General features: G+C 54.6%; 1 protein-coding gene across 2 annotated transcripts in view; it reads right to left on the bottom strand.

Moving 5' to 3' along the window:
* Nucleotides 1–464: 464 nt before the first annotated feature.
* LOC139256015 (uncharacterized) overlaps nucleotides 465–23,099 on the bottom strand; it is a 33,337-nt gene continuing 10,702 nt past the window's right edge. The window contains exons 2-6 of one of the 2 annotated variants that reach the window (XM_070874080.1): nucleotides 13,741–13,845; nucleotides 8,753–8,860; nucleotides 5,509–5,655; nucleotides 2,886–2,949; nucleotides 465–1,453 (exon numbers count right to left, since the gene is read on the bottom strand). In XM_070874080.1, coding sequence (XP_070730181.1) covers nucleotides 2,888–2,949; nucleotides 5,509–5,655; nucleotides 8,753–8,860; nucleotides 13,741–13,845 — 422 coding nt within the window. In that variant the 3' untranslated portion in view covers nucleotides 465–1,453; nucleotides 2,886–2,887. The remainder of the gene's footprint in view (nucleotides 1,454–2,885; nucleotides 2,950–5,508; nucleotides 5,656–8,752; nucleotides 8,861–13,740; nucleotides 13,846–23,099) is intronic. The other variant, XM_070874081.1, reaches the window with a different exon arrangement.

Raw genomic sequence — 23,099 nt, forward strand, 5'->3', positions numbered from 1 at the left:
TTATCCAGTGTCCTAGTACATCAATGTTGAATCAGAGGCCCTCTGGGTCCTTGGTGCTGGAATATGTCAGAATGTGTGAGGTCAGCGACAGACATTTTCCCCTTTTACTGAACCGATGGAGAAGCTACCCACTTTAAGCCTTATTTCGCTTATACCCACAATGCCAATTATCTCTTATAGCCTTCTGGTCTCCTGACCTAAGCAAGTATATTCTTCCTTCGGTCAGGGAGACCAGAACTGTGCACAATACTCCAGGTGTGGCCTCACCAAGGCCCTGTGTAATTGCAGTAAGACACCATTACTCTTATAATCAAATCCTCCTGTAATAAAGGCCAACGTGCCACTTGCTTTCTCAATTGCTTGCTGCACCAGCGTGTTAACTCTCAGTGATTCCCAAACAAGGACACCCAGGTCCACAAAGCATTTCATTCTGTTTCAATCAAAGCAAGATAAATACCAAAATGTATCATCAAAGGCTTTATTTAAAATTATAAATACACATCTCAAATTTGTAACACGCTCCATTTACAACACATCCAAATATAAAAAACAAGGCCAAACCTCTCGAAAGCCAAACCCAGGTTAGATACAGAGTAATGCTCCCTCTACACTGTCCCCATCAAACACTCCCAGGGCAGGTACAGGGGGTTAGATACAGAGTAAAGCTCCCTCTGCACTGTCCCATCAAACACTCCCAGGGCAGGTACAGGGAGTTAGATACAGAGTAAAGCTCCCTCTACACTGTCCCATCAAACACTCCCAGGGCAGGTACAGCACGGGGTTAGATACAGAGTAAAGCTCCCTCTACACTGTCCCATCAAACACTCCCAGGGCAGGTACAGCACGGGGTTAGATACAGAGTAAGACTCCCTCTACACTCCTAGAGGTGAAAAAGACAGTGTATCTAACGCACTGTGACCTCCGGTCCCAGAGGGGGAAAGGACAGTGTATCTAACGCACTGTGACACCCGGTCCCAGAGGGGGAAAGGACAGTGTATCTAACGCACTGTGACACCCGGTCCCAGAGGGGGAAAGGACAGTGTATCTCACACACTGTGACACCCGGTCCCAGAGGGGGAAAGGACAGTGTATCTCACACACTGTGACACCCCGGTCCCAGAGGGGGAAAGGACAGTGTATCTCACACACTGTGACACCCCGGTCCCAGAAACAGTGCGAAGGTTGATGCTCCAGAGCCTGACGTTTGGAGCCCTTGTGCTCGAAGGTGCAATGACTTGATCCCGAAGCCGAGAATCAGGCTCACAAACTCGATTGTTCCCGCAAGGCAGCGATGAGAAAAGTTCTTGATTGCCGACGCTCCGGATCTGTTCAAACCACAATTCCCAGAGTCAGGCCAATCTCAAACTCTCAAGCTGCAAAAGTCATTCTTGTCCCAGACACTTGAAATCCGAGTGGCTCATTCAGACGTCTCATTGGTCAAGATCCCGCCTTCCTGGGGAGCAGAAAACAACGGCAGGATTCGTTACTAACAGTAACAGCATTACTTGCATTTATATTGAAACATCGAAAAATAGGTGCAGGAGTAGGCCATTCGGCCCTTCGAGCCTGCACCACCATTCAATATGACCATGGGCTGATCCTCTATCTCAACACCATATTCCCGCTTGTTCCCCCATACCCCTTGATACCTTTTGTGTCTGGAAATCTGTCTATCTCCCTCTTAAATATATTCAGTGACTTGTGGTAGAAAAACTGCTCACAATACTCCAGGTGTGGTCTCACCCAGGCCCTGTGTAACTGGAGTAAGACATCCTTGCTCCTGTACTCAAACCCTCTTGCAATGAAGGCGCTCCCTCAGTACTGCCCCTGTGGTAGACAATTCCACAGGTTCAGCACCCTCGGAGTGAAAACGTTTCTCCTCATCTCGCTCCTAAATTTCCTCCCCCGTATCCTGAGACTGTGAGCCCTTGTTCTGGACTTCCCAGCCCCGGGGGAAAACACACCCTCCCCACATCCAGTCTGTCCAACCTCCGTCAGAATTTTATACCTTTCAATGAGATCCCCTCTCATTCTTCTAAACTCCAGTGAATACAGGCCCAGTCCACCCAATCTCTCCTCATACCACAGTCCTGCCATCCCAGGAATCAGTCTGGTGAACCTTCGCTGCACTCCCTCTATGGCAAGTGTATCCTTCCTTAGGTAAGGAGACCAAAACTGCTCACAATACTCCAGGTGTGGTCTCACCAAGGCCCTGTATAACTGTAGTAAGACATCCTTGCTCCTGTACTCAAATCCTCTTGCAATGAAGGCGCTCCCTCAGTACTGCCCCTCCGACAGTGCGGTGCTCCCTCAGTACTGCCCCTCCGACAGTGCGGCGCTCCCTCAGTACCGCCCCTCCGACAGTGCGGGGCTCCCTCAGTACCGCCCCTCCGACAGTGTGGCGCTCCCTCAGTACTGCCCCTCCCACAGTGCGGCGCTCCCTCAGTACTGCCCCTCCGACAGTGCGGCGCTCCCTCAGTACCGCCCCTCCGACAGTGCGGCGCTCCCTCAGTACTGCCCCTCCGACAGTGCGGCGCTCCCTCAGTACTGCCCCTCCGACAGTGCGGCGCTCCCTCAGTACTGCCCCTCCGACAGTGCGGGGCTCCCTCAGTACTGCCCCTCCGACAGTGCGGCACTCCCTCAGTACTGCCCCTCCGACAGTGCGGCGCTCCCTCAGTACTGCCCCTCTGACAGTGCGGCACTCCCTCAGTACTGCCCCTCCGACAGTGCGGCGCTCCCTCAGTACTGCCCCTCTGACAGTGCGGCACTCCCTCAGTACTGCCCCTCCGACAGTGCGGCACTCCCTCAGTACTGCCCCTCCGACAGTGCGGCGCTCCCTCAGTACTGCCCCTCCGACAGTGCGGCGCTCCCTCAGTATTGCTCACCATCACTCGGAGGTAAGCATGTTGTGCTCTGCACGATCGCTGATCCCGATCTCTTGCACAGGCTCTGTGGGTCCAAACACAGGTGAGGGGGGTTAGAGTGTCTACGGCCAACGTTCCTGCATCAAACGCGGGGTCCCTGATGGGGACACTCCCTCTATAAAAGGGGTCCCTGATGGGGAGACTCCCTCTATAAAAGGGGTCCCTGATGGGGAGACTCTCTCTATAAAAGGGGTCCCTGATGGGGAGACTCTCTCTATAAAAGGGGTCCCTGATGGGGAGACTCTCTATAAAAGGTGTCCCTGATGGGGAGACTCTCTATAAAAGGGGTCCCTGATGGGGAGACTCCCTCTATAAAAGGGGTCCCTGATGGGGAGACTCACTATAAAAGGGGTCCCTGATGGGGAGACTCCCTCTATAAAAGGGGTCCGTGATGGGGAGACTCTCTATAAAAGGGGTCCCTGATGGGGAGACCCTCTATAAAAGGTGTCCCTGATGGGAAACTCTCTATAAAAGGGGTCCCTGATGGGGAGACTCCCTCTATAAAAGGGGTCCCTGATGGGGAGACTCCCTCTATAAAAGGGGTCCCTGATGGGGAGATTCTCTATAAAAGGGGTCCCTGATGGGGAGACTCTCTCTATAAAAGGGGTCCCTGATGGGGAGACTCTCTATAAAAGGGGTCCCTGATGGGGAGACTCCCTCTATAAAAGGGGTCCCTGATGGGGAGACTCTCTATAAAAGGGGTCCCTGATGGGGAGACCCTCTGTAAAAGGGGTCCCTGATGGGGAGACTCTCTCTATAAAAGGGGTCCCTGATGGGAAACTCTATAAAAGGGGTCCCTGATGGGGAGACTCCCTCTATAAAAGGGGTCCCTGATGGGGAAACTCTCTATAAAAGGGGTCCCTGATGGGGAGACTCTCTATAAAAGGGGTCCCTGATGGGGAGACTCTCTCTATAAAAGGGGTCCCTGATGGGGAGACTCTCTATAAAAGGGGTCCCTGATGGGGAGACTCTCTATAAAAGGGGTCCCTGATGGGGAGACTCCCTCTATAAAAGGGGTCCCTGATGGGGAGACTCTCTCTATAAAAGGGGTTCCTGATGGGGAGACTCTCTATAAAAGGGGTCCCTGATGGGGAGACTCTCTATAAAAGGGGTCCCTGATGGGGAGACTCTCTATAAAAGGGGTCCCTGATGGGGAGACTCCCTCTTTAAAAGGGGTCCCTGATGGGGAGACTCTCTATAAAAGGGGTCCCTGATGGGGAGACTCTCTATAAAAGGGGTCCCTGATGGGGAGACTCTCTCTATAAAAGGGGTCCCTGATGGGGAGACTCTCTCTATAAAAGGGGTTCCTGATGGGGAGACTCTCTATAAAAGGGGTCCCTGATGGGAAACTCTCTATAAAAGGGGTCCCTGATGGGGAGACTCCCTCTATAAAAGGGGTCCCTGATGGGGAGACTCCCTCTATAAAAGGGGTCCCTGATGGGGAGACTCTCTCTATAAAAGGGGTCCCTGATGGGGAGACTCTCTCTATAAAAGGGGTCCCTGATGGGGAGACCCTCTATAAAAGGGGTCCCTGATGGGGAGACTCTCTATAAAAGGGGTCCCTGATGGGGAGACTCTCTCTATAAAAGGGGTCCCTGATGGGAAACTCTCTATAAAAGGGGTCCCTGATGGGGAGACTCTCTATAAAAGGGTCCCTGATGGGGAGACTCTCTATAAAAGGGGTCCCTGATGGGGAGACTCCCTCTATAAAAGGGGTCCCTGATGGGGAGACTCCCTCTATAAAAGGGGTCCCTGATGGGGAGACTCCCTATAAAAGGGGTCCCTGATGGGGAGACTCCCTCTATAAAAGGGGTCCCTGATGGGGAGACTCCCTCTATAAAAGGGGTCCCTGATGGGGAGACTCCCTCTATAAAAGGGGTCCGTGATGGGGAGACTCTCTATAAAAGGGGTCCCTGATGGGGAGACTCTCTATAAAAGGGATCCCTGATGGGGAGACTCTCTATAAAAGGGGTCCCTGATGGGGAAACTCTCTATAAAAGGGGTCCCTGATGGGGAGACTCCCTCTATAAAAGGTGTCCCTGATGGGGAGACTCCCTCTATAAAAGGGGTCCCTGATGGGGAGACTCTCTATAAAAGGGGTCCCTGATGGGGAGACTCTCTATAAAAGGGGTCCCTGATGGGGAGACTCTCTATAAAAGGGGTCCCTGATGGGGAGACTCTCTATAAAAGGGGTCCCTGATGGGGAGACTCTCTATAAAAGGGGTCCCTGATGGGGAGACTCTCTCTATAAAAGGGGTCCCTGATGGGGAGACTCTCTATAAAAGGGGTCCCTGATGGGGAGACTCCCTCTATAAAAGGGGTCCCTGATGGGGAGACTCCCTCTATAAAAGGGGTCCCTGATGGGGAGACTCTCTATAAAAGGGGTCCCTGATGGGGAGACTCTCTATAAAAGGGGTCCATGATGGGGAGACTCTCTATAAAAGGGGTCCCTGATGGGGAGACCCTCTATAAAAGGGGTCCCTGATGGGGAGACACTCTATAAAAGGGGTCCCTGATGCGGAGGGGTGTTTTGGGGAGAGTTACCTCGGGGATTGAACTCTCGGTCAATGCTTCAAACACTCACTTGCCACCTCAGACACTTCGAGGCCCTTTGATTTGACCCAGGCCACAACCACAGCCAACAACACGACCACGATCACCATGGCGATGAGGATCCACACCCAATCTGGGATGTCCGGCCCCTGGGCAGTTCGTGGCGGCGGAGAGGTTGCTGAGGGAGAAGTGAACATGGAGTCAACAAGGATCAAGCTCTCTGCAAGCTACATGATACAATGCATGTCCGACAGTGCGGTGCTCCCTCAGTACTGCCCCTCCGACAGTGCGGCACTCCCTCAGTACTGCCCCTCCGACAGTACGGTGCTCCCTCAGTACTGCCCCTCCGACAGTGCGGCACTCCCTCAGTACTGCCCCTCCGACAGTGCGGCACTCCCTCAGTACTGCCCCTCCGACAGTGCGGGGGTCCCTCAGTACTGCCCCTCCGACAGTGCGTCGTTCCCTCAGTACTGCCCCTCCGACAGTGCGGTGCTCCTCAGTACCGCCCCTCCGACAGTGCGGTGCTCCCTCAGTACTGCCCCTCTCACAGTGCGGCACTCCCTCAGTACTGCCCCTCCGACAGTGTGGCGCTCCCTCAGTACCGCCCCTCCGACAGTGCGGTGCTCCCTCAGTACTGCCCCTCTCACAGTGCGGCACTCCCTCAATACTGCCCCTCCGACAGTGCGGCACTCCCTCAGTACCGCCCCTCCGACAGTGCGGTGCTCCCTCAGTACTGCCCCTCTCACAGTGCGGCACTCCCTCAGTACTGCCCCTCCGACAGTGCGGAGCTCCCTCAGTACCGCCCCTCCGACAGTGTGGCGCTCCCTCAGTACCGCCCCTCCGACAGTACGGCGCTCCCTCAGTACTGCCCCTCCGACAGTGCGGAGCTCCCTCAGTACTGCCCCTCCGACAGTGTGGCGCTCCCTCAGTACCGCCCCTCCGACAGTGCGGCGCTCCCTCAGCACTGCCCCTCCTAGGGGAGATATCTGTACACTGACTGGTGTCTCTCAGTCCCTCTCCCTCAGGGAGATATCTGTACACTGACTGGTGTCTCTCAGTCCCTCTCCCTCAGGGAGATATCTGTACACTGACTGGTGTCTCTCAGTCCCCTCTCCCTCAGGGAGATAGCTGTACACTGACTGGTGTCTCTCAGTCCCCTCTCTCCCTCAGGGAGATATCTATACACTGACTGGTGTCTCTCAGTCCCCTCTCCCTCAGGGAGATATCTATACACTGACTGGTGTCTCTCAGTCCCCTCTCCCTCAGGGAGATATCTATACACTGACTGGTGTCTCTCAGTCCCCTCTCCCTCAGGGATATATATGCACACTGACTGGTGTCTCTCAGTCCCTCTCTCTCAGGGAGCTATCTGTACACTGACTGATGTCTCTCAGTCCCTCTCCCTCAGGGAGATATCTGTCCACTGACTGGTGTCTCTCAGTCCCTCTCTCTCAGGGAGATATCTGTACACTGACTGGTGTCTCTCAGTCCTCTCTCTCAGGGAGATATCTGTACACTGACTGGTGTCTCTCAGTCCCTCTCCTTCAGGGAGATATCTGTACACTGACTGGTGTCTCTCAGTCCCTCTCCCTCGGAGATATCTGTACACTGACTGGTGTCTCTCAGTCCTTCTCCTTCAGGGAGATATCTGTACACTGACTGGTGTCTCTCAGTCCCTCTCCCTCAGGGAGATATCTGTACACTGACTGGTGTCTCTCAGTCCTCTCTCCCTCAGGGAGATATCTGTACACTGACTGGTGTCTCTCAGTCCCTCTCCCTCGGAGATACCTGTACACTGACTGGTGTCTCTCAGTCTCCTCTCCCTCAGGGAGATATCTGTACACTGACTGGTGTCTCTCAGTCCCCTCTCCCTCAGGGAGATATCTGTACACTGACTGGTGTCTCTCAGTCCCCTCTCCCTCAGGGAGATATCTGTAAACTGACTGGTGTCTCTCAGTCCCCTCTCCCTCAGGGAGATATCTGTACACTGACTGGTGTCTCTCAGTCCCCTCTCCCTCAGGCAGATATCTGTGCACTGACTGGTGTCTCTCAGTCCCCTCTCCCTCAGGGAGATATCTGTACACTGACTGGTGTCTCTCAGTCCCCTCTCACTCAGGGAGATAATGTACACTGACTGGTGTCTCTCAGTCCCCCTCTCCCTCAGGGAGATATCTGTACACTGACTGGTGTCTCTCAGTCCCCTCTCCCTCAGGGAGATATCTGTAAACTGACTGGTGTCTCTCAGTCCCCTCTCCCTCAGGGAGATATCTGTACACTGACTGATGTCTCTCAGTCCCCTCTCTCTCAGGGAGATATCTGTACACTGACTGGTGTCTCTCAGTCCCCTCTCCCTCAGGGAGATATCTGTACACTGACTGGTGTCTCTCAGTCCCTCTCCCTCAGGGAGATATCTGTACACTGACTGGTGTGTCTCAGTTCCCTCTCCCTCAGGGAGATATCTGTACACTGACTGGTGTCTCTCAGTCCCTCTCCCTCAGGGAGATATCTGTACACTGACTGGTGTCTCTCAGTCCCCTCTCCCTCAGGGAGATATCTGTACACTGACTGGTGTCTCTCAGTCCCCTCTCCCTCAGGGAGATATCTGTACACTGACTGGTGTCTCTCAGTCCCTCTCCCTCAGGGAGATAACTGTACACTGACTGGTGTCTCTCAGTCCCCTCTCCCTCAGGGAGATATCTGTACACTGACTGGTGTCTCTCAGTCCCCTCTCCCTCAGGGAGATATCTGTACACTGACTGGTGTCTCTCAGTCCCCTCTCCCTCAGGGAGATATCTGTACACTGACTGGTGTCTCTCAGTCCCCTCTCTCCCTCAGGGAGATATCTGTACACTGACTGGTGTCTCTCAGTCCCTCTCCCTCAGGGAGATATCTGTACACTGACTGGTGTCCCTCAGTCCCTCTCCCTCAGGGAGATATCTGTACACTGACTGGTGTCTCTCAGTCCCCTCTCCCTCAGGGAGATATCTGTACACTGACTGGTGTCTCTCAGTCCCTCTCCCTCAGGGAGATATCTGTACACTGACTGGTGTCTCTCAGTCCCCTCTCCCTCAGGGAGATATCTGTACACTGACTGGTGTCTCTCAGTCCCCTCTCCCTCAGGGAGATATCTGTACACTGACTGGTGTCCCTCAGTCCCCTCTCCCTCAGGGAGATATCTGTACACTGACTGGTGTCTCTCAGCCCCCTCTCTCTCAGGGAGATACCTGTGCACTGACTGGTGTCTCTCAGTCCCTCTCTCTCTTCCGGAGTCTTACCTTTTATCGTGCAGGTGAAGCACTGAGGCGTGTTGGGTTGCGATTTGCAGATCTCGCACGGAATGCAACGCTGGGTGTCAATGTTCCAGAACATGCCCTGCCGACATTCTGTGGAAAAAAAATAATTTCGAGGCGAGTTGAGAACGGGGGAAACAGCAGGTGCTGTGGGCTTTTCTGGGTATGTGTGGCTGGGCAGCGGGCTGGAATTCCCGGTCCCACACTGCGGTTGACATAAAGCCACAGCTGGAGTACTGCGTGCAGTTCTGGGTCACCACATTACAGGAAAGATGTGATTGCACTGGAGAGGGTACAGAGGGGATTTACCAGGATGTTGCACTGGAGGGAGTACAGAGGAGATTTACCAGGATGTTGCACTGGAGAGGGTGCAGAGGAGATTTACCATGATGTTGCACTGGAGAGAGTACAGAGGAGATTTACCAGGATGTTGCACTGGAGAGGGCACAGAGGAGATTTACCAGGATGTTGCACTGGAGAGAGTACAGAGGAGATTTACCAGGATGTTGCACTGGAGAGGGTACAGAGGAGATTTACCATGATGTTGCACTGGAGAGAGTACAGAGGAGATTTACCATGATGTTGCACTGGAGAGAGTACAGAGGAGATTTACAAGGATGTTGCACTGGAGAGAGTACAGAGGAGATTTACCAGGATGTTGCACTGGAGAGGGTACAGAGGAGATTTACCAGGATGTTGCACTGGAGAGGGTACAGAGGAGATTTACCAGGATGTTGCACGAGAGAGGGTACAGAGGAGATTTACAAGGATGTTGCACTGGAGAGGGTACAGAGGAGATTTACCATGATGTTGCACTGGAGAGAGTACAGAGGAGATTTACCAGGATGTTGCACTGGAGAGGGTACAGAGGAGATTTACCATGATGTTGCACTGGAGAGGGTACAGAGGAGATTTACCATGATGTTGCACTGGAGAGAGTACAGAGGAGATTTACCATGATGTTGCACTGGAGAGAGTACAGAGGAGATTTACCAGGATGTTGCACTGGAGAGAGTACAGAGGAGATTTACCAGGATGTTGCACTGGAGAGGGTACAGAGGAGATTTACCAGGATGTTGCACTGGAGAGGGTGCAGAGGAGATTTACCAGGATGTTGCACTGGAGAGGGTACAGAGGAGATTTACCAGGATGTTGCACTGGAGAGGGTACAGAGGAGATTTACCAGGATGTTGCACTGGAGAGGGTACAGAGGAGATTTACCAGGATGTTGCACTAGAGAGGGTGCAGAGGAGATTTACCAGGATGTTGCACTGGAGAGGGTGCAGAGGAGATTTACCAGGATGTTGCACTAGAGAGAGTACAGAGGAGATTTACCAGGATGTTGCACTGGAGAGAGTACAGAGGAGATTTACCAGGATGTTGCACTAGAGAGGGTGCAGAGGAGATTTACCAGGATGTTGCACTGGAGAGGGTACAGAGGAGATTTACCAGGATGTTGCACTGGAGAGGGTACAGAGGAGATTTACCAGGATGTTGCACTGGAGAGGGTACAGAGGAGATTTACCAGGATGTTGCACTAGAGAGGGTGCAGAGGAGATTTACCAGGATGTTGCACTGGAGAGGGTACAGAGGAGATTTACCATGATGTTGCACTGGAGAGAGTACAGAGGAGATTTACCAGGATGTTGCACTGGAGAGGGTACAGAGGAGATTTACCATGATGTTGCACTGGAGAGAGTACAGAGGAGATTTACCAGGATGTTGCACTGGAGAGGGTACAGAGGGGATTTACCAGGATGTTGCACTAGAGAGGGTACAGAGGAGATTTACCAGGATGTTGCACTGGAGAGGGTACAGAGTAGATTTACCAGGATGTTGCACGAGAGAGGGTACAGAGGAGATTTACAAGGGTGTTGCACTGGAGAGGGTACAGAGGAGATTTACCAGGATGTTGCACTGGAGAGGGTACAGAGGAGATTTACCATGATGTTGCACTGGAGAGAGTACAGAGGAGATTTACCAGGATGTTGCACTGGAGAGGGTACAGAGGAGATTTACCATGATGTTGCACTGGAGAGAGTACAGAGGAGATTTACCAGGATGTTGCACTGGAGAGAGTACAGAGGAGATTTACCAGGATGTTGCACTGGAGAGGGTACAGAGGAGATTTACCAGGATGTTGCACTAGAGAGGGTGCAGAGGAGATTTACCAGGATGTTGCACTGGAGAGGGTGCAGAGGAGATTTACCAGGATGTTGCACTGGAGAGGGTACAGAGGAGATTTACCAGGATGATGCACTGGAGAGGGTACAGAGGAGATTTACCAGGATGTTGCACTGGAGAGGGTGCAGAGGAGATTTACCAGGATGTTGCACTGGAGAGGGTGCAGAGAAGATTTACCAGGATGTTGCACTGGAGAGAGTACAGAGGAGATTTACCAGGATGTTGCACTGGAGAGGGTACAGAGGAGATTTACCAGGATGTTGCACTGGAGAGGGTACAGAGGAGATTTACCAGGATGTTGCACTGGAGAGGGTGCAGAGGAGATTTACCAGGATGTTGCACTGGAGAGGGTGCAGAGGAGATTTACCAGGATGTTGCACTGGAGAGGGTGCAGAGGAGATTTACCAGCATGTTGCCGGGACTGGAGAATTTTGGCGACGAGGAAAGATTGGATAGGCTGGGGTTTGTTTCCCTTGGAACAGAGGCGGCTGAGGGGAGACCTGATTGAGGTGTATAAAATGATGACGGGCCTGGATCGAGTGGATAGGACGGACCTGTTTCCCCTTGGCAGAGGGGTCAACAACCAGGGGGCCTAGAGTTAAAGTAATTGGGGGGAGGTTTAGAGGGAGTTTGAGGGGAAATGTCTTCACCCAGAGGGTGGTGGGGGTCTGGGTCTGGAACTCACGGCCTGAAAGGGTGGTAGAGGCAGAAACCCTCACCACATTTAAACAGTACCTGGATGTGCCCCTGAAGTGCCGTAAACCTACAGGGCTACGGACCCAGAGCGGGAAAGTGGGATCAGGCCGGGGTCGCTCTTGGTCGGTCGGCTTTGGGACACGATGGGCCGAATGGCCTCCTCCCGTGCGGTAAAATTCCATGATTCTACGACTCGGAGAAAAAGGGGAGGCTTTGCCATCCTTCCCGACAGGAGGGACTTCAGAACCTTTGGCGCTGGAGAGCGCCAGCTGGTGGCAAGAGCCTGCCACTGCAGCGTGACGTTGACGTTGGAAAATTGAATGGGAAATGTCCGTGATTTTGTGAACAGGCGCAGTTTCTGGGCACGGCCAGTAGGGGGTGGGGGGGGGCGTGATTACCCACTTTCCCTTCGAGCCTGTGCCCTGCCATTGGTCAGATCGCATTGATATAGCGCCGTTCACGACCACCGGGCGTCTACAAAGGCTTCACAGCCAATGAAGTACTTTTGGTTTGTGGTCACTGTTGTAACGTGGGGTATGGAGAGAAAGCAGGAATGGGTTACTGAGGTGAATGATCAGTCATGATCATATTGAATGGTGGTGCAGGCTCGAAGGGCCGAATGGCCTGCTCCTGCACCTATTTTCTATGTTTCCCTCTTTCTATCCATACCCCCTTGATCCCTTTAGCCGTAAGGGCCACATCTAACTCCCTCTTGAATATATCCAACGAACTGGCCTCAACAACTGTCTGCGGCAGGGAATTCCACAGGTTCACCACTCTCTGGGTGAAGAAGTTTCTCTTCATCTCGGTCCTAAATGGCTTACCCCTTATCCTTAGACTGTGTGACCCCTGGTTCTGGACTTCCCCAACATCGGGAACATTCTTCCTGCATCTAACCTGTCCAATCCCGTCAGAATTTTATAAGTTTCGATGAGATCCCCTCTCATCCTTCCAAATTCCAGTGACTATAAGCCCAGTCGATCCAGTCTCTCTTCGTATGTCAGTCCTGCCATCCCGGGAATCAGTCTGGTGAACCTTCGCTGCACTCCCTCAATAGCAAGAACGTCCTTCCTCAGATTAGGAGACCAAAACTGTACATGATATTCCAGGTGAGGCCTCACCAAGGCCCTGTACAACTGCAGTAAGACCTCCCTGCTCCTATACTCAAATCCTCTCGCTATGAAGGCCAACATACCATTTGCCTTCTTCACCGCCTGCTGTACCTGCATGGCCAACTTTCAATGACTGATGTACCATGACACCCAGGTCTCGTTGCACCTCCCCTTCTCCTAATCTGCCGCCACTCAGATAATATTCTGCCTTTGTGTTTTTGCCCCCAAAGTGGATAACCTCACATTTATCCACATTATACTGCGTCTGCCATGCATTTGCCCACTCACCTAACCTGTCCAGGTCACCCTGCAGAGTTGTTGAGTGCACTGCCTTGCCGTCCGGAGGAGACGGGGGTTCCCCGATGGAGGGCTCCCTCCGTTTATCGGGGGCTTGGTTTGGAGTGTGTCGCACGGAGCAGTCCCGTGCAGTCGGCTTTTAAGTCGGTCCGCGGGCTCCCAGGCCACCTGCAATTTCTGCGGTCTGGAGGGGGGGGGCTCGACAAGGTGGATGCAGAGAGGATGTTCCCCTGATGGGGGGAGACTAGAACTAGGGGGCACGGTCTTAGAATAAGGGGCCGCCCATTTAAAACTGAGATGAGGAGGAATTTCTTCTCTCAGAGGGTTGTAAATCTGTGGAATTCTCTGCCCCAGAGAGCTGTGGAGGCTGGGACATTGAATATATTTAAGGACAGATTTTTGAGCGATAAGGGAGTGAAGGGTTATGGGGAGCGGGCGGGGAAGTGGAGCTGAGTCCATGATCGGATCAGCCCATGGTCGTATTAAATGGCGGAGCAGGCTCGAGGGGCCGAATGGCCGACTCCTGCTCCTATTTCTGATCTTCTTATGTTCTACTTCATGGGCTCTGGAGAGCTCCGGGAGATCCTGAGGTGGTGTGAGCCGCTATATAAACGCAAAGCCCTCCTCTCGATTGGCGTTGCAGGGTGAAACAGGCTCAAAGGATGGACGAGAGGTCAGACTTACCCCTGGGGCACGAGTCACATCCTGGGGTCTTCGACTGGTTCTTACAGATCGTGCAGGAGAGGCACTTGGACATGTCATCGTTCCAAAACTGGTCATAGTCACAGCCTGTGGACAGCAAGGTCAACAGTCAAAGGTCACGAGGGAGCACCACCTTCCGAAACAGCAACAGGGCGAGATACATTGTTGGACCGACTGGTTCCCACCTCCGTAACATCGCCCATCTCCGTTCCCCCCACTCCCTGCCCCAGCTCATCCGCTGCTGAAGCCCTCATCCCTGCCTCTGTCCCCTCCAGACTTGACTATTCCACGTTCTACCCGACGTAAACTCGAGGTGATCCAAAACTCGGCTGACCCCGTGTCCTAACTCACACCCAGTCCCGCTCAGCCATCACCCCCTGTGCTCACTGCCCCGTGTCCTAACTCACACCCAGTCCCACTCACCCATCACCCCCTGTGCTCGCTGCCCCTGTGTCCTAACTCGCACCCAGTCCCACTCACCCATCACCCCCTGTGCTCACTGACCCCGTGTCCTAACTCACACCCAGTCCCGCTCACCCATCACCCCCTGTGCTCACTGCCCCGTGTCCTAACTCACACCCAGTCCCGCTCACCCATCACCCCCTGTGCTCACTGCCCCTGTGTCCTAACTCGCACCGAGTCCCGGTCACACATCACCCCCTGTGCTCACTGACCCCGTGTCCTAACTCACACCCAGTCCCACTCACCCATCACCCACTGTGCTCGCTGCCCCGTGTCCTAACTCGCACCGAGTCCCACTCACCCATCACCCCCTGTGCTCACTGCCCCGTGTCCTAACTCACACCCAGTCACACTCACCCATCACCCCCTGTGCTCTGCCCCGTGTCCTAACTCGCACCCAGTCCCACTCACACATCACCCCATGTGCTCACTGACCCCGTGTCCTAACTTACACCGAGTCCCGCTCACCCATCACCCCATGTGCTCACTGACCCCGTGTCCTAACTTACACCGAGTCCCGCTCACCCATCACCCGCTGTGCTCACTGCCCCGTGTCCTAACTCACACCGAGTCCCACTCACCCATCACCCCCTGTGCTCACTGCCCCGTGTCCTAACTCACACCCAGTCCCACTCACCCATCACCCCCTGTGCTCACTGCCCCGTGTCCTAACTCACACCGAGTCCTGCTCACCCATCACCCCCTGTGCTCACTGCCCCCGTGTCCTAACTCACACCGAGTCCCGCTCACCCATCACCCCCTGTGCTCACTGACCCCGTGTCCTAACTCACACCCAGTCCCACTCACCCATCACCCCCTGTGCTCGCTGACCCGTGTCCTAACTCACACCTAGTCCCGCTCACCCATCACCCCCTGTGCTCACTGCCCCGTGTCCTAACTCACACCCAGTCCCACTCACCCATCACCCCCTGTGCTCGCTGACCGACATTGGCTTCAGGTTAAGCAACGTCTCGATTTCAAAATTCTCATCCTTGTTTACATTGCGTTAGATACACTGTCCTTTCCCCCTCTGGGACCAGGTGTCACAGTGCATTAGATACACTGTCCTTTCCCCCTCTGGGACTGGGTGTCACAGTGCGTTACATACACTGTCCTTTCCCCCTCTGGGACCGGGTGTCACAGTGCGTTAGATACACTGTCCTTTCCCCATCTGGGACCGGGTGTCACAGTGCATTAGATACACTGTCCTTTCCCCATCTGGGACCAGGTGTCACAGTGCGTTAGATACACTGTCCTTTCCCCCTCTGGGACCAGGTGTCACAGTGCGTTAGATACACTGTCCTTTCCCCCTCTGGGACCAGGTGTCACAGTGCGTTAGATACACTGTCCTTTCCCCCTCTGGGACCAGGTGTCACAGTGCGTTAGATACACTGTCCTTTCCCCCTCTGGGACCGGGTGTCACAGTGCGTTAGATACACTGTCCTTTCCCCCTCTGGGACCAGGTGTCACAGTGCGTTAGATACACTGTCCTTTCCCCCTCTGGGACCGGGTGTCACAGTGCGTTAGATACACTGTCCTTTCCTCCTCTGGGACCGGGTGTCACAGTGCGTTAGATACACTGTCCTTTCCCCCTCTGGGACCGGGTGTCACAGTGCGTTAGATACACTGTCCTTTCCCCCTCTGGGACCGGGTGTCACAGTGCATTAGATACACTGTCCTTTCCCCCTCTGGGACCGGGTGTCACAGTGCATTAGATACACTGTCCTTTCCCCCTCTGGGACCGGGTGTCACAGTGTGTTAGATACACTGTCCTTTCCCCCTCTGGGACCGGGTGTCACAGTGCGTTAGATACACTGTCCTTTCCCCCTCTGGGACCGGGTGTCACAGTGTGTTAGATACACTGTCCTTTCCCCCTCTGTGACCGGGTGTCACAGTGCGTTAGATACACTGTCCTTTCCCCCTCTGGGACCGGGTGTCACAGTGCGTTAGATACACTGTCCTTTCCCCCTCTGGGACCAGGTGTCACAGTGCATTAGATACACTGTCCTTTCCCCCTCTGGGACCGGGTGTCACAGTGCATTAGATACACTGTCCTTTCCCCCTCTGGGACCGGGTGTCACAGTGCATTAGATACACTGTCCTTTCCCCCTCTGGGACCGGGTGTCACAGTGCGTTAGATACACTGTCCTTTCCCGCTCTGGGACCGGGAATCACAGTGCGTTAGATACACTGTCCTTTCCCCCTCTGGGACCGGGTGTCACAGTGCGTTAGATACACTGTCCTTTCCCCCTCTGGGACCAGGTGTCACAGTGCATTAGATACACTGTCCTTTCCCCATCTGGGACCGGGTGTCACAGTGCATTAGATACACTGTCCTTTCCCCCTCTGGGACCGGGTGTCACAGTGCATTAGATACACTGTCCTTTCCCCCTCTGGGACCGGGTGTCACAGTGCATTAGATACACTGTCCTTTCCCCCTCTGGGACCGGGTGTCACAGTGTGTTAGATACACTGTCCTTTCCCCCTCTGGGACCGGGTGTCACAGTGCGTTAGATACACTGTCCTTTCCCCCTCTGGGACCGGGTGTCACAGTGTGTTAGATACACTGTCCTTTCCCCCTCTGTGACCGGGTGTCACAGTGCGTTAGATACACTGTCCTTTCCCCCTCTGGGACTGGGTGTCACAGTGTGTTAGATACACTGTCCTTTCCCCCTCTGGGACCGGGTGTCACAGTGCGTTAGATACACTGTCCTTTCCCCCTCTGGGACCGGGTGTCACAGTGTGTTAGATACACTGTCCTTTCCCCCTCTGTGACCGGGTGTCACAGTGCGTTAGATACACTGTCCTTTCCCCCTCTGGGACCGGGTGTCACAGTGCGTTAGATACACTGTCCTTTCCCCCTCTGGGACCGGGTGTCACACTGCGTTCGATACACTGTCCTTTCCCCCTCTGGGACCGGGTGTCACAGTGTGTTAGATACACTGTCCTTTCCCGCTCTGGGACCGGGTGTCACAGTGCGTTAGATACACTGTCCTTTCCCCCTCTGGGACCGGGTGTCACAGTGCGTTAGATACACTGTCCTTTCCCCCTCTGGGACCGGGTGTCACAGTGCGTTAGATACACTGTCCTTTCCCCCTCTGGGACCGGGTATCACAGTGCGTTAAATACACTGTCCTTTCCCCCTCTGGGACCGGGTGTTACAGTGTGTTAGATACACTGTCCTTTCCCCCTCTGGACCGGGTGTCACAGTGCGATAGATACACTGTCCTTTCCCCCTCTGGGACCGGGTGTCACAGTGCATTAGATACACTGTCCTTTCCCCATCTGGGACCGGGTGTCACAGTGCATTAGATACACTGTCCTTTCCCCCTCTGGGACCGGGTGTCACAGTGCATTAGATACACTGTCCTTTCCCCCTCTGGGACCGGGTGTCACAGTGCATTAGATACACTGTCCTTTCCCCCTCTGGGACCGGGTGTCACAGTGTGTTAGATACACTGTCCTTTCCCCCTCTGGGACCGGGTGTCACAGTGCGTTAGATACACTGTCCTTTCCCCCTCTGGGACCGGGTGTCACAGTGTGTTAGATACACTGTCCTTTCCCCCTCTGTGACCGGGTGTCACAGTGCGTTAGATACACTGTCCTTTCCCCCTCTGGGACTGGGTGTCACAGTGTGTTAGATACACTGTCCTTTCCCCCTCTGGGACCGGGTGTCACAGTGCGTTAGATACACTGTCCTTTCCCCCTCTGGGACCGGGTGTCACAGTGTGTTAGATACACTGTCCTTTCCCCCTCTGTGACCGGGTGTCACAGTGCGTTAGATACACTGTCCTTTCCCCCTCTGGGACCGGGTGTCACAGTGCGTTAGATACACTGTCCTTTCCCCCTCTGGGACCGGGTGTCACACTGCGTTCGATACACTGTCCTTTCCCCCTCTGGGACCGGGTGTCACAGTGTGTTAGATACACTGTCCTTTCCCGCTCTGGGACCGGGTGTCACAGTGCGTTAGATACACTGTCCTTTCCCCCTCTGGGACCGGGTGTCACAGTGCGTTAGATACACTGTCCTTTCCCCCTCTGGGACCGGGTGTCACAGTGCGTTAGATACACTGTCCTTTCCCCCTCTGGGACCGGGTATCACAGTGCGTTAAATACACTGTCCTTTCCCCCTCTGGGACCGGGTGTTACAGTGTGTTAGATACACTGTCCTTTCCCCCTCTGGACCGGGTGTCACAGTGCGATAGATACACTGTCCTTTCCCCCTCTGGGACCGGGTGTCACAGTGCGTTAGATACACTGTCCTTTCCCCCTCTGGGACCGGGTGTCACAGTGCGTTAGATACACTGTCCTTTCCCCCTCTGGGACCGGGTGTCACAGTGTGTTAGATACACTGTCCTTTCCCCCTCTGGGACCGGGTGTCACAGTGCGTTAGATACACTGTCCTTTCCCCCTCTGGGACCGGGTGTCACAGTGTGTTAGATACACTGTCCTTTCCCCCTCTGTGACCGGGTGTCACAGTGCGTTAGATACACTGTCCTTTCCCCCTCTGGGACCGGGTGTCACAGTGCGTTAGATACACTGTCCTTTCCCCCTCTGGGACCAGGTGTCACAGTGCATTAGATACACTGTCCTTTCCCCCTCTGGGACCGGGTGTCACAGTGCATTAGATACACTGTCCTTTCCCCCTCTGGGACCGGGTGTCACAGTGCATTAGATACACTGTCCTTTCCCCCTCTGGGACCGGGTGTCACAGTGCGTTAGATACACTGTCCTTTCCCGCTCTGGGACCGGGAATCACAGTGCGTTAGATACACTGTCCTTTCCCCCTCTGGGACCGGGTGTCACAGTGCGTTAGATACACTGTCCTTTCCCCCTCTGGGACCAGGTGTCACAGTGCATTAGATACACTGTCCTTTCCCCATCTGGGACCGGGTGTCACAGTGCATTAGATACACTGTCCTTTCCCCCTCTGGGACCGGGTGTCACAGTGCATTAGATACACTGTCCTTTCCCCCTCTGGGACCGGGTGTCACAGTGCATTAGATACACTGTCCTTTCCCCCTCTGGGACCGGGTGTCACAGTGTGTTAGATACACTGTCCTTTCCCCCTCTGGGACCGGGTGTCACAGTGCGTTAGATACACTGTCCTTTCCCCCTCTGGGACCGGGTGTCACAGTGTGTTAGATACACTGTCCTTTCCCCCTCTGTGACCGGGTGTCACAGTGCGTTAGATACACTGTCCTTTCCCCCTCTGGGACTGGGTGTCACAGTGTGTTAGATACACTGTCCTTTCCCCCTCTGGGACCGGGTGTCACAGTGCGTTATATACACTGTCCTTTCCCCCTCTGGGACCGGGTGTCACACTGCGTTCGATACACTGTCCTTTCCCCCTCTGGGACCGGGTGTCACAGTGTGTTAGATACACTGTCCTTTCCCGCTCTGGGACCGGGAATCACAGTGCGTTAGATACACTGTCCTTTCCCCCTCTGGGACTGGGTGTCACAGTGTGTTAGATACACTGTCCTTTCCCCCTCTGGGACCGGGTGTCACAGTGCGTTATATACACTGTCCTTTCCCCCTCTGGGACCGGGTGTCACACTGCGTTCGATACACTGTCCTTTCCCCCTCTGGGACCGGGTGTCACAGTGTGTTAGATACACTGTCCTTTCCCCCTCTGGGACCGGGTATCACAGTGCGTTAAATACACTGTCCTTTCCCCCTCTGGGACCGGGTGTTACAGTGTGTTAGATACACTGTCCTTTCCCCCTCTGGACCGGGTGTCACAGTGCGATAGATACACTGTCCTTTCCCCCTCTGGGACCGGGTGTCACAGTGCGTTAGATACACTGTCCTTTCCCCCTCTGGGACCGGGTGTCACAGTGCGTTAGATACACTGTCCTTTCCCCCTCTGGGACCGGGTGTCACAGTGTGTTAGATACACTGTCCTTTCCCCCTCTGGGACCGGGTGTCACAGTGCGTTAGATACACTGTCCTTTCCCCCTCTGGGACCGGGTGTCACAGTGCGATAGACCAGCCTCATGAAGGAACACGTTTTGGAGATGATGTCTCCGAATTTTGTACGCTTCAAACACTCTGTGGGTAACGAGGTTCGCGTGTACCAACGCACGATCATTGCTTGCCACATCCTGTTACACAACCATTGCAGCACAGGTCTACTAACTCGATTCTCAGGGAGAGGAGGAGTCCACGGGAGGGAGGGAGAGTTTAAGAGGGAGAGAGGGAGAGAGAGCAAGGATGTGAGTGAGCAAGTGAGTGAGGCAGAGAGAGTGAGGGAGAGGGAAAGAACAGAAAGACTTGCATTTCTATAGCGCCTTTCACAACCACCGGACGTCCCAAAGCGCTTTACAGCCAATGAAGTACTTTTGGAGGGCAGTCACTGTTGTATTGTGGGAAATGCGGCAGCCAATTTTCGCACAGCAAGCTCCCACACACAGCGATGTGATAATGACCCAGATAATCTGTTTTTGTTATGTTGATTGAGGGATAAATATTGGCCCCAGGACACCGGGGAGAACTCCCCCTGCTCTTCTTCCAAATAGTGCCCCGGGATCTTTTACATCCACCTGAGAGAGCAGACGGGGCCTCGGTTTAACGTCTCATCCGAAAGACGGCACCTCCGACAGTGCGGCACTCCCTCAGTACTGCCCCTCCGACAGTGCGGCACTCCCTCAGTACTGCCCCTCCGACAGTGCGGCGCTCCCTCAGTACTGCCCCTCCGACAGTGCGGCACTCCCTCAGTACTGCCCCTCCGACAGTGCGGCACTTCCTCAGTACTGCCCCTCTGACAGTGCGGCGCTCCCTCAGTACTGCCCCTCCGACAGTGCGGGGCTCCCTCAGTACTGCCCCTCCGACAGTGCGGCGCTCCCTCAGTACTGCCCCTCCGACAGTGCGGGGCTCCCTCGGTACTGCCCCTCCGACAGTGCGGCGCTCCCTCAGCACTGCCCCTCCGACAGTGCGGCGCTCCCTCATTACTGCCCCTCCGACAGTACGGCGCTCCCTCAGTACTGCCCCTCCGACAGTGCGGCGCTCCCTCAGTACTGCCCCTCCGACAGTGCGGCGCTCCCTCAGTACTGCCCCTCCGACAGTACGGCGCTCCCTTAGTACTGCCCCTCCGACAGTGCGGCACTCCCTCAGTACTGCCCCTCCGACAGTGCGGCGCTCCCTCAGTACTGCCCCTCCGACAGTGCGGCGCTCCCTCAGTACTGCCCCTCCGACAGTGCGGCACTCCCGGCGCTCCCTCAGTACTGCCCCTCCGACAGTGCGGCGCTCCCTCAGTACTGCCCCTCCGACAGTGCGGCGCTCCCTCAGTACTGCCCCTCCGACAGTGCGGCGCTCCCTCAGTACTGCCCCTCCGACAGTGCGGCGCTCCCTCAGTACTGCCCCTCCGACAGTGCGGCACTCCCTCAGTACTGCCCCTCCGACAGTGCGGCACTCCCTCAGTACTGCCCCTCCGACAGTGCGGCACTCCCTCAGTACTGCCCCTCCGACAGTGCGGCGCTCCCTCAGTTCTGCACTGGGAGTGTCAGCCTAGATTTGTGTGCTCAAGCCCCTGGAGTGGGACTCGAACCCACAACCCTCTGACTCAGAGGCGAGGGTGTTGCCCACAGAACCACGGCTGGCGGTGGAGCCGAGACCGACACAAGCGAGCGAGAGCTGGAAGGAGGGAGAGAATCGGAGGGCTTGTGGAGGGAGAGGCAGAGAGACATCGAGGGAGAGAGGGAGCAGGAGCGAGAGAGGCAGAGAAATCAAGAGCGAGCGTGCAAATGAGAGATGGATAGAGAGTGCGGGGGGAGAGACAGCGAGGGAGAGAGAGAGTGAGGGAGAGAGAGGGAGAGCGAGAAGAGGAGAGGGAAGGAGAGCGAGAGGGGGAGAGAGTGATGGAGAGGGAGAGTGTGGTTCAAATTAAGAAAGTGATAAAATACAGGAAGACATTAATAAAACCTGCACATTGGGCGAGTAATTGGCAAAAGTGCTTCATTATCAATCTATGGGAGGAGGAAAAAGGCCACATAGTCCGTGGGATACAAGAATCTCTATCTCAATGAGGGAAAGAGTGATCTGGGGGTATAGAAAAAAACTTGGAGCACTGAGAACAGTTCTGGTCTCCATATACCTAGGTTAGACCACACTTGGAGCACTGTGCACAGTTCTGGTCTGGTTAGACCACACTTGGAGCACTGTGCACAGTTCTGGTCTGGGTTAGACCACACTGGGAGCACCGTGCACAGTTCTGGTCTGGTTAGACCACACTTGGAGCACTGTGCACAGTTCTGGTCTGGGTTAGACCACATTTGGAGCACTGTGCACAGTTCTGGTCTGGGTTAGACCACACTTGGAGCACTGTGCACAGTTCTGGTCTGGTTAGACCACACTTGGAGCACCGTGCACAGTTCTGCTCTCCATATACCTGGGTTAGACCACACTTGGAGCACTGTGCACAGTTCTGGTCTCCATATACCGGGGTTAGACCACACTTGGAGCACTGTGCACAGTTCTGGTCTGGTTAGACCACACTTGGAGCACTGTGCACAGTTCTGGTCTGGGTTAGACCACACTTGGAGCACTGTGCACAGTTCTGGTCTGGTTGGACCACACTTTGAGCACTGTGCACAGTTCTGGTCTGGTTGGACCACACTTTGAGCACTGTGCACAGTTCTGGTCTGGTTAGACCACACTTGGAGTACTGTGCACAGTTCTGGTCTGGTTAGACCACACTTGGAGCACTGTGCACAGTTCTGGTCTGGTTGGACCACACTTGGAGCACCGTGCACAGTTCTGGTCTGGTTAGACCACACTTGGAGCACTGTGCACAGTTCTGGTCTGGTTAGACCACACTTGGAGCACCGTGCACAGTTCTGGTCTGGTTAGACCACACTTGGAGCACTGTGTACAGTTCTG

This window comes from Pristiophorus japonicus, unplaced genomic scaffold (genome assembly GCF_044704955.1).
Source record: "Pristiophorus japonicus isolate sPriJap1 unplaced genomic scaffold, sPriJap1.hap1 HAP1_SCAFFOLD_673, whole genome shotgun sequence".
NCBI classification, from domain to species: domain Eukaryota; kingdom Metazoa; phylum Chordata; class Chondrichthyes; family Pristiophoridae; genus Pristiophorus; species Pristiophorus japonicus.